At 35.2% G+C, this 12380-nt stretch overlaps 1 protein-coding gene across 1 annotated transcript in view; it reads left to right on the plus strand.

The window, feature by feature from the left end:
• Positions 1-341: 341 nt before the first annotated feature.
• LOC126374423 (transcription factor sem-2-like) overlaps positions 342-12380 on the plus strand; it is a 112245-nt gene continuing 100206 nt past the window's right edge. The window contains exon 1 of the mRNA XM_050021069.1: positions 342-868. Coding sequence (XP_049877026.1) covers positions 743-868 — 126 coding nt within the window. The 5' untranslated portion in view covers positions 342-742. The remainder of the gene's footprint in view (positions 869-12380) is intronic.

Genomic DNA, 12380 nt, shown 5'->3' on the forward strand with positions numbered 1-12380 from the left:
AGAGTGAGCATACGACGTGTTACGAATTTGCATTTTAAAAGCCACCGTGGGTTACGGTTAGGCGGCCACGGTCCGGCTAGGGCCTCAGTTTCCTGTGCACAACGGTATACACAGCTGTAGGGTCGTATAGTAGATATATATCCCCGCTGTAGCAATGTGTGCCTGGGTAATATACGAGGCATACGAGCATTAGACCGGTTAGGCCGGTTTGTCTATAGTGGTGTGACGTGCGCTCGCGATGGCGGTCGCGGCACGAATGCGCGCGGCGAGGGGCGCTTGCGCGGCGCGGGGGGGCGGGGCGAACAGCTGAGCGCGCTGTATATTGACAGCGCTCGGCACGTTGCCGCGCCGTCAGTACGCTCGCTGACACCGCGGAGTGCGCCCGTAGCCGCTAAGATCGCTCCCCTATATTATGCCACGATCGCCCCGCAGTGCTAACTGAACTGCGGTCGGGACCCGCTAAAATTATGACTTTTGGACCGATCGCGCGCGAAGAGGAAAGTAGCAGATATTTCGTTCTAGAAGAGAAAGCTCTGAGGATAGTGTCCAGATACTGGGAAGTCTCTTCGTTGTCGGCCGAGAGGCTGAGGTATCCTAACAAGCAGAGGCTCCTGGTCGCGCCTTTCGGACTGCTATAAAAACTGAGAAAAAAATATTTTTGGACCTGAACAAATTAGTATTTAGTGTAAATTAAGTGCAATACGGTGAACTGTGTTTAGTGTTTCTGGGGTTTATTGGATAAATGAAAATGGTGCCCCAGCAAGTATCGGATGTTCGGTCGTTAACGCCGACGTCGAGCGGAGTGCCGGTATTCGGTTCTCAACTCGTCGACAAAAACTCTTCTACCCCATACACGGATGCAACTCAGGTAAGTGGTGCAGGAAAAAATAGGGAACTCAGAAAAAGTGATAGACTAATTTTTAGGGTCTTGTTCGAGCGAGCAAAAATTTTTGATGTGGGTAAAAATCTAAAAACAGAAAAAAATATTAGTAAAATATAAATAAAGTATGGAAAAGGTGAAAATTGCAAAATTCGTCTAAAAAATAAATTATGAAGATTAAAAATGATTTTTTGTACTAAATAACCAAAAAATGATTTTTTCGTAATATGATAAAAAATACCAGTAATATTTTCTCTACGTTGCATTTTCTAATACCTAAACACAGTACTGAATACAACATTAAAAACAAATTAACGAAATAACAACACAACTTCATTTACAGTAAAAAAAGATAAAATATCCATAACGCAAAAGCCATTAGAGCAAAAAATAATACGCCACGTAAAATAAAAATTGTACAATAAAAATAAAATTGTATCTACACTTTAAAATCATTAAAGTTATAATTGCATTAAGATCCAAAAAATCGGTCATCGAAGCTAAAAATAAAATTTTATAGCTCTTAAAACCAACAGAGTTAATATAAAATTAAAATTTACAACTCGAAGATTTACGTTCAAGTCAATGCGCTTTGAGATTTTCGTTCAGACGCAAAAATAATAAAAGCGCAAAACACACGTGTGAGTATCAAAATAAAAAAAAACAACGCGCAATTAAATTTTATCATCTACAATGGTTCGGAGAATATTTTTGTAAACATGTTTATACGTACATCGATGACGCTTGAAGGATAATATTGAAAAAAAAAAAACGTAAAGACTAACTGAAAATTGTACGCATATAATATTTCCGTATTTGATAAATTTATAGGCCACTGCGTAGTAAAATGTCCTTCTAGTTACGTGAAAGTTAGGTCTTGTTCCCGAAACAAACTTCACCAAATGAAAATGTTATTTTAAAATCGTTCCGCTCGTTTTAAGCGAAAGGCAAAGTAAAATACGACATTTCGAAAATATTTTTAATTTTGCTTAAAATTAGGCAAGAAGAGGCAAGTGTTGTTTTTAAATTAATTTCATCTTCATCAGTTATGCCATTTGATGTCGGAATATAGATAAATAAAATTTTATTTTTCGCGTTGCAATTTCTCATAAACGGACAGTAATCATAAATACGGAATGGAAAAATGCGGAAAAATCTACTATTTGCGTCTGGCTGATTTACTGTTATTATTTGAATGTTCTTTGGTGTGAAAAATTAACCGAAACATTATGATGAAGATGACGATAATTCGTCTATAAAGTCTAAAATGAAAAATGTTGTAATAAATGTGTATACAGTATTTGACGAGAATATTTAATAAATGAAGCTCGTGGTACTTTATTCAAAAATACCATTCTTGTTAACGCACGGAAAACATTAACAGAAGTAAAAGTGTATAATTTAAATACATAAATGGCGAGTTCGAAATAAAATAATCATCTGGATCAAAATAAATAAACATTACAACATTTATGAAAATGGTCGAAATTGATAAATGAAAATAAAATCTGTAGTAAAAAATGTTTTTACGGAATGTTTATTTGATTTTAAATTCAAAAAACAATATTAGGATATCTACGGGGTGAAGCTAAGTAAAACCGTTTAATAAAATAGAAGTAAAATAAAAAATAATGGTAATTTTTACTGATATTGTGCAATAACATGTGCCAGTCGTCACGTACACCAACTGTAGGAAACCAAGTCGAGGAATTACGCGTTCCTTAATTTATCATCATCACTCATAGAATTCATTAAGTTTTCAGCCTTCTCCAGATTAAACAAGAAATTAAAAAAGCATGATTTTTATATATGTGTAATGTTTTTACATTGAAAATAATGTAAATTTTGTAAAAGATTATCAGTAACAAAATAGTGAAATATATATTTTTTGCTTTTGCAATAATGTGTTAAATAAAATCATTCTAAAAATATAACTCGTTATTAACCCCTACCTACGAAGAAAACATGATTCAATTTATCAAAAGTTATGCTTTTTTAATTTTACGACTCGGGCAAAGGCGAATCGTCTGCAGCCAAACGAATGACGCGTCATCTACGTAACGCGGGAGCATTGACACGAGATATGAATTTTTCGCGTTATCGCATTAAACTCGCCAATAGCATGGAGTGACGCTGTAGTCAAAACAATCGATAAAATAGAACGCACGATATCGCTGGTTCATTCCCTTGTAATCTTTATGTCTTTGGAGTTTCCTTACGAAATTAGATAAGTATTAACAAAAACATTCAGGATTGTATACAATCAATAGAATTATAAGAAAAAGCAAGTCAAATCTACCAATATAAACGCAACACAGAAATGATCAGAAACTAAAATTTATTTTTGTTGTTTGCCAACGTTTGAAGCCAAAAAAGCAAATGAAGATACGATTAAAGTGTTGACTAATAAAGTCTAAGGACTTAAAGGAATGCATACGAAAATACTCGAAGTTCATAATGCCAGTGGAGTCGTTAAAACCAATTTCAGCTTATAATATCAGTGAGGATTTACTCGTGCGGAATATCCGTAAAGCGTCGAGAGAGTGCAGTAACATTTCAATGTCAACCCAACATATTTTTAGTCATCCCTGCGTGTGTGTGTGTGGCCTTTCGAATGTATTGCTCTGTGCCTACACTACTTCTGCGTGTGCGACTGACACTACTAGGAAATTATTATCTTAGGTCATTCCACTGATTCTGAACGCTGTTTCGCGGTAATGATTCGTCATTCCCGTTTTACAGCGTTTTACCTTTCCGTAATTGGTGTATCTTTACACTGAAATCTTGGGTGATGTTTTCTGAACTTGGAGTTTTCCTCTATGAGCACTTAAATGTATCACACAAGTAGATAGGTACTTACTTGAACTTTCTGAGCAATGGAAAGTATCTCAGATAAATATATTGTTTACATTTTGTTCGGACATAATAATATTTTTTAAGGATTAAAATAAATTGAACATCTGAATTTGAAGAGAAATCACAGATTTATAGACGAATCTAAGTTACTAAACGCTGTTAAATATCACGAAGTCCGCGCCTGTAGTCTCTTGTTGTATACCTACTTTATACAAAAAAATATTAGACCCAGGAAGCAAAGATTTTCCGCAAACATTCCTTAAGACTTTTTCAACATATAAAAAACTAGATCGTGTATACAATGATAAGGAAACTATTAGTATTGTATCATCGCTGTAACAGCTTACATTACAATAACCAGTAATTAGCACTATTTCAATCAGCACGAGACGAGACACTCAAGAAAAAATAGTAATTGTCTCTTTATTACTTATTGAGAAATCAAACGCATTTCGAAACGTAATCTAATATAGTTAGACTTGATTGAATAAAGCAATATGACGGTGTCGTAATATACATAAGTTAATAACAAACGTAAAGAACGAAATTACTTAGATTATGATGAAAAAATAATGAAATTAACTAAGGGCGGAGTTTTGGGTCATTACAGTTTGAGCGGCGAACTACGGACTCTAGTTTTTGTTAGATTTTTTATTGTGGTGCTTGTAGCGAAGTCGCTATGCCAGCTCTACCAACTGTTCTTTTCAAGGTTGCCCACCTCCGTGAGCCTTACTCGATTGTGATTGTCCGTTCTCCAAACAATTTTTAGATTATATAGACACTGAAAAACTCGCCTCGCCTGCTTTTAATTTACTTTAAGCACTTCCTAGAAAGAAAAGGCGCTTTGTACAACTTCAACACTAACTTCTCCTTCGTGTTTGTCTACTATAACGCCAGTTTTCTTACAACTGTTACTCACGAAAGGCTTTGTTTTGGAATTTCGAGAATTCCCATTACATTCCTACTCGGAGTTTCGATTGAGTCTCGCCAGCCAAGGATATAACTTTAAATTGATACCAATGCAACTTTTAAGCTGCCGAACCGAAATTGAATTATAACAGTTCGGTAGCGAGGCAATAAATTAACATTTAAGACTGCTGGTTAAACAATTTCATGTAAAACCTTTCCTCGTGAGCTTATCGCTTAAGTGAATAAATTTATGTACCCTAATGCAGCGTTGGCAGGTTGGTGCAAATCAACATTTGATTGTAAAATACGAAGCCACGACGGCAATGCAATTTGCCCCACACTTGTGGGCGGCGTTATAATGGCACCATTATACGAGACTACGGCGTACGTTGCTCAAGAAAACTACCGCTGCGTTCAGGCAAACATTACCAAAGTTATTTACAACAAAAATTAGTACGGCCGTGGTTATAAAGTAAATCAACACGCTGAGATTTTGGTGGCCCACGTTTGCTTTGGACGTGACAAAAATGGACATGAAATTTCAAACAAAGCTTTATTTAACACGCTTATTTGACTCATCATTGGTTACTACGAGTATAGCAAGAAGTCGTACAACAACTTGCTACGAAAGCTATTTCAATCCAAATCAAAAAGAAGTCTAAGTAAATAGACATAAATCGGAATTCACCTTTAGTGAAGTCGAACTCCTTAAGAATGAAGAAAACGTGGTTCCTGTTGGTTTAGAGTCCAACTCTTTTCCAGGATCCAAAGTTTCCAACTCCTGACATGTGAAAACAGAAAGTCTGCAAATAGCAATAAATTTGGTCGAGCCACGTTGACGCTTGAAAATCGCAACGGCCAAGTTCCATGTGGAACAACAAAAATATACCATCTATCTTCGAACCCGCATAAGGTTTTACTTTTCTACTTTGTTTTGCGTATTTGCTGCTAATGTTTGAAAGTTTATTTTGGCCATCAGCAACTGAGCCAATGATAGTGTTTACCAATAGATGTCGCTAGTGAGAGTTAAACTAAGTTAAGTGTATTCGAAAACAAGAAGTGATTAGCACAACATTTCAAGTTATAATAGCATTACAATAAAGCATTGTACGTTTAAACAGTTTAAACCAATTGCGCACAAGTTACAGAATCAACTCTCAGGGAAGTCGTTGAACAGTCGAGCGAGCAACGTTCAACCGAGAGTTTTACCTTCAGTATTTACCCCTGTTTGCCCTCGAATACTCTCATGTATTCCAAATACACCCCCAGCTGTCAGAGTTACCCCATTTAGAGATTTATGTATGTTGATTGGATACCCGAAAACTTTCCAAGTAAGACTCTTAAGCGTTAACGGCTCTGAGGAAATTTGGAAGTAAAAAATTAAGGCAGTTTACTCACCCATAGCTTGATCGATTATTGACTTTATTTGTTGTGAAGTCCTGTTTACTTTATAGGGGAGAGGAAATAGGGTTAGTATTAGGTTTGTAAATTAGTATCTATAAGTATTCAGGATGATGATGTTTCTCTACTTGGTCTTGTTAAGAAATGTTCAAAAATTATGACGTCTGATGCTAGACTGTCGCTCACTAACATCTGAGTAATTTCAGAATAATTCGTGAACAAAAACAAAACGAAACATTTCAAACTCAAGAAAAGTATTTAACGAGTTTGAAAAATTATTATTAAGGCCATATCTTACTTGGACATCAATAAAGGTGGCGCCATCAACAAAATGTATAGAGTTGGTTGGTCAGTGGCTCAACCAAACAGACACCAAGTGAGTTAGTGTTTATACAACTGCAAACCTGTTATTGATAGCGCGACAGTTGTGTCCTAATGAGAAAAATGCCTTATAAATTTTACTCTTGGTCTATGGTAGAATATCTATCTATCTGCTCTATTTACTATCTATATAAGTTACCAAACTTCGTCTTGAATAATTGTTCTTGTTGATATAAAACTAGTAAGGTTATTATTATACGTTTCTCCTTTGTCGATCAAATCGTAGGGGATGTTTTCCCGATTATAAGTTGTAAGAGTTGTAAATAAGTTTCTCTGCTATCCCATAATTGATTCTATTGGCTCCATGATTCACTATTACAAGTTTGCCAAGTACGTGCTTTTGTTTGGATTAGTTTATTTCCTATATAACTTTGCTTGCTATATCTTTGAGCTACTGTTTTGCGAGCGTGAGTAATATGAGTATCTACATGATAAACATATCTAATGATATGTTTGACTTTTTATTTGACTATTCTCATTTGATTTGAGAATTTAAAAGACACTTCAGAATCCGTGATTGAAATTAAATAATACTTCACTAATATCAAAGATATCATGTTCCATAATCAAAATAAACTAGCAATATTTAAAGTAATACGAAATATAAAAAGTCAGATCTCCCAGGTATAAAATAAGTCAGGTACTTGATGAGTCATTTTTATAATCCTAATAGGGTTAAGTTATTATGTCTCCCAAGATTAAATCAATTTCAAACCTCTCTAAGTGACTAATTCCATAAAAACTGGATGGGAAGTCGCTCACGGAAAGTAAAAAGAAAGGATTTTCGAAGTCAATAAGTGAGTAATTGTGTAAAAAGATCGTGTCCACAAGTTAATCGACTAATAAGATTACTAAAGTGAATATAGAAGAAACTTCTGGCGAGGAAAGTTGGGAGGCGAGGCTAGTTTAGTAGCGACGCCACTTTAATTGAAAGTTACGATTTCTGAACGAAAAGTCCCCCGAGCCATTTTGTTGATGACATAATAATTTGAGGTTAACTTCGAGCCAAATACTTTTTTCGATTAATTGGAAATGTAAATGAAGACCTTTACAAATGAGTAATTAGCTCTTTAAATGGTATATCAGAGATACATGTCTTAATTACTAACAACTCCAAGATATTTCGATGCTACATTTCTAATATTAATATTTGTCTGGCTTATCACTTCTATAATATTAACATTTATTATTTTCCCTGTCTAATATTAGGGACATGAACTTAATTTGCTTTATTGAATAATACAATACATAAATCTTTCTTATTATATATAATATTTTTTATACCTTTGTTCATTTTCGAATTATCTAACTTGGGTATCTTTACACAGTTATGCGTTGTATGTAATATGAGTACAATCAACCTCATCATCTTCCATCACGCTCAGCTAGCTGCCTTTCGTATATCCAAACTTATTTAATGTGGTCTACTGATTGAAATACACACGTACACAAACCACAAAAACTTTCACAACGCCAAAAATAAACCCAAAATAGTCCCAGATAACGATCTTTATTATTTATTTTAAGCGCAACGCGTTATGAAAGCTCCGTGCTCAGTTGGACCAGAACCGGTTCACGAAATAAAAGCAAAGGTCATTGTCGGTGGTATACTGACGACTTCGATGCCCGAGATCGTAATAATAACAGTTTTGATGCCACGGTTCACTACTATGGTACAGAAATGGTCTTTGAATGTATGACAGATTATAACCAAGCCGTAGGTACTGTTCTTTTTATTTGTTATAATATTATTGATTAGCAAGCCAAAAGCTGAACTTCCAAAATATTCTTCGAATACATCTTAGACTTCACAAGAAATTTTAATATCAACAAAGGTTGTTTGTCGTCTTATTGGAAGTAATACCATGACGAGACGTGGAAACTGCTTGCCTAATTCGAATTGTTGAGCTGTCAGAATTGATCGGGTATAAAAAAGAAATTTAAATAAATCCAAAAACGTTGCGCCATCAAAATAACTCATCGAGAAGCTTCTATCAAATCCCCTCGGGATATAAAAAACGGGTGTACTCCAAGGGGCGTGTATAGATTCTGCAACTTAACTTCGCTTTTTAAGACCGATGGAAACCTTACATCTATCGTTTAATATCAAGAGAGATTTCTTTTTCGAAAGCACCGGGGGCCGAATGTCATCCTTTCTGAATGTCAGTCGTAAAGTTTATGACCTTCAGAGTTCCGTGTCGAAATGACAAAACCCATCATTGGGGCGCACTTCGATATAAGTGCAGCGATAGAGATGGTTTGATTTTCTAAATGGTTGAACGAATTTTCTGGAACGATATTTTTGAGCTCCAAACTTATAAGAGCTTCTGGCTTATTATTTACTATTGCGGTAGGTACTTAGATTTTTATTACTGATTACAATCTCTTGATTGGTTTATCTGGCTTCTGTTTTGGAATATCTAATACAATTCATCTAACTGTTGTTAATCTAATAAAAAATCTTGAGTGTTGAAATGTTCGTTCAAATATTGATATTTGAACGGTTAAGAAATACAATACCGTTCAAAACTCAAAAGCGTGCACAAGAATTGTTCCAATTCCAACACAGCAAAAGCTAAAAGGGCTAAATGCTAAATCATGTAAAATAACATTACTTACAGCAAATTCCACTTTCGTACTCCTACAAGACGTATTCGCTTAAGCATTTGCTAGCACACGCGATGAAAACTATTCCTCAAAAATCCGTCGCGTTTTTAAGGCTTCGCGTTCAACTTAAAATTTACAAGGCAACTACACGAAAAAAGCAACATCGGCTCTGGCGGATGATTTACGTACATTGGCGTGACTGGGGTACAAACAGTAAATCCTTTAAATGCCACAGAAATTAATCATTGCCCAAAATTTCCCTTCGGTGTTAAGTTTTATCAAAATTCAGTAAGGCTACTGTCTCACTGAGTAGGAGATTATGTTTCATTTACCGACGACGTTGTTAGAATGTGGAATGTTAGGAGTTGGAGTCAGGAGTGTTTTGAGGCAATATAGTCCTTCTAGCTCGCCATTACTTAAGTTTCTTAATGTGATGAGTCACTTATAGGTCTATGTATGCTAGCATGAGCAAGCGTTTTAGCACACATATTTTCTGATACTCAAAGTATCTTTCTAGTATATCCTTTGCCGGTATAGTTGATAAAACCATTAAATACTACTTAATAATAATTACTACTCTCATTAGTCTGATTTGAGTTATTTCTGATGTTACACATTTTCTAATAAGTAATGTAATTCAAATAGGATTATTAATGCTCTATCAGCCTTCACGGTCTAGTAGCTGAGCGTTGGGGTCACTATACGGAGGTTCCGGGTTCGAATCTCATTGAAGACTACAATCGGTTTGTAACCCCTTGTTTGGGTAGAACATTGCAAGCTGAACACCCGATTATTCGAAAGCAAGATAATCCGTGCTTCGGAAAGCATGTTAAGGAGACGGATAAATTTATGTAAGTATGTAGTCGTTACATGAGCTATGTTAGTGCCCTTTAGCGGCTCAAAAGTAACCCTAACACTAAAGTTGATAAGGTCGATCATAAATCTTACAACCCACACGAAGGAAGAAGTCTGAATCTTACCTTATTAGTCGGTAGGTACCTTACAAAATACGACGCAAAAAGGAATCAGTCAAATTATTCACTGAACCCTTATCCTGTGAACACAAAGCCTTATCCGCCTCGTTTCGCATAAACTTAACATAACATCGGATTGAAATGCTCAACCGAAGTGATTACTGTGCCAGCGATCTGCACAACCAAATTAAATAAAACTTTCTTCGACTGACGTTGTCTTTATTAATATTTGGAATTGGGAAGTTCTACTTTATCAATCTTTATCCTGCTTATCCACAATTTGAATTTTAGAATTCATGTTTAATTTTGTGTATCCATTATTTTCGAGTTATTGTGAACACAAGCAACATTTCGCTTGGGTGTCTAAATATAACATATATAATATTTACAAGACAAAATTAGAAGCAGACATCACGACAATATTAATCGAAGATACAAAGACAAAAGAAAAAAAAAAGAGAAGGTGCAGGTCGTGTCGTATCGGGAGGTGAAGGTTTTGGCGGGAAGAAGAGAGGAATGGCGGTTACTCCACCGACAAGAGCGCAGCTCTTAAATATAGAGAGACAGAGAGACAAACACAAACTCAAAGTGTTATCCCAATGGAGTTACAAATAATCGAAGACAACTTGCGGCCACTGTTGATACGAAGTCCTAAGATGAATTCGGTGAACCTTATGGTGAATTCTCAATTCCAAATCTTACCAAAACTCAATTTAACCGAAATTCAAAGGTAAACAGTGAAAAAAGTAACACGCACATACCCTAATTGAACGTGGCCCTTAACCAAATAAATAAGGGATTGCCTACTTACCGAAATAAACTGAGAATTAGGTTTGGGATCGAATATATTTTGGTGTTTTTTCAACGGATTGCTAAATGTAGGTTGGGCCAACAACAATAATGGGGATTACATAATGTGAGAAATGTTTTTCGATTCAATTCTACCAAGAATAACACGAATTTAAGCTTTACAAATAATAGTACAGTACTGAGAAACAGTACAGTACTGTACAGTACAAAGCAATAGGTAGCAATATTCCAATTTGACATTTGCGCATAATATGTCAAATATCAATATAATTTTATATGAATTACTTGTATATAATTAATCTGTTTCGGTTGAACATAATCTCTGCTGGACGATAGGATATTTGTAGTAACAGCCACCCTAATTAATTTACTTAACGTATTTACTATAACCGTAACATTTTTAAAAACCACAAATCAATGCAAAACTCGTTTGAGTAGGTAAATTTCTATCTATAGAAGTTTAACTGTTTACAACCATATGGGAACAGTGGCAGCAACCAATATTGTATAACAATCCAAATTGCCGCTACGTTCTCTCATTCTAGTTCGCCTAGCAAATACAAATTATCATTAAAACAAAATTTATCTTAATACTAGTAATGCATATTAAATTACTTGCCCTAATTGTCATTATGCGTACGAGATAACAGAGCTATTAGTTTAACGACTTCGATAGGCTCAGGGCCGAGACAGATTTCCTTAGGAACTGATTACTTGATTAGCGAAGGATCAAAAAGTTTCCCCGCATTCTTACCAAACATCTTTCCTTGTTTGTTTGTGTTTGTTAGATAGGGAGATCTTTTCTGTTTTTTTCTTTAGCTTGAGGAAAGCCGGGGGTATTATTTCTTATTAACTCCGTTTGAAGCGCCATCTATCGATTTGTATATGTAATATTGAATTTTATATGTTTTAGTAATCCTTAAATTGACTGTATTATGGTTTTGGGAAGACATTGGTTTGCTTTACTCACCTCGAAAGTGTCACCGCATGTGAGGTTCATACATGTAGATGATAATGTGTCAGTTGAAAACAGTATGAAATTAGGTAACTAAGTGCTGTGCGTACTATGGGTGATCGATTAGCAGCAGTTTTCGAGGCCAAAGGCATGTAAAGTGCATTTTGTCATATCAGTAGTCGTTAAGCCTATTCAGAGCTCCAGTAGTGGGACGTGTATAGGCTGTTTAACAACTATTTACAATTACAATACCAATACATAAACATCAAACATTAGTCTTGCATTTATTCTCAACTTTACCTTTACCTACACCTAAGATTATACCTAAAGGACAGCACAATAGTGTCATAATGCATCGAACGTAATATCAAACGAAAATAAACACTTCAATAATGACGTAATTATAGAAAATGACGGTAATTTCAAAATTAACGTGTTGAAGCGTGGATCTTTTTTGCAAACGTCAATGAAGACTGATCTCGACTAATAAACGCATTAAATGAACATTAGTTGACCACATTATTACTTCTATGGAAGCATTCGATGCACTATCGTATACCAAACATAGAATGGAAATAACTAATAATGATAAAGTTGAATAATGTAT

The sequence above is a fragment of the Pectinophora gossypiella genome, chromosome 17, assembly GCF_024362695.1.
Source record: "Pectinophora gossypiella chromosome 17, ilPecGoss1.1, whole genome shotgun sequence".
NCBI lineage: Eukaryota > Metazoa > Arthropoda > Insecta > Lepidoptera > Gelechiidae > Pectinophora > Pectinophora gossypiella.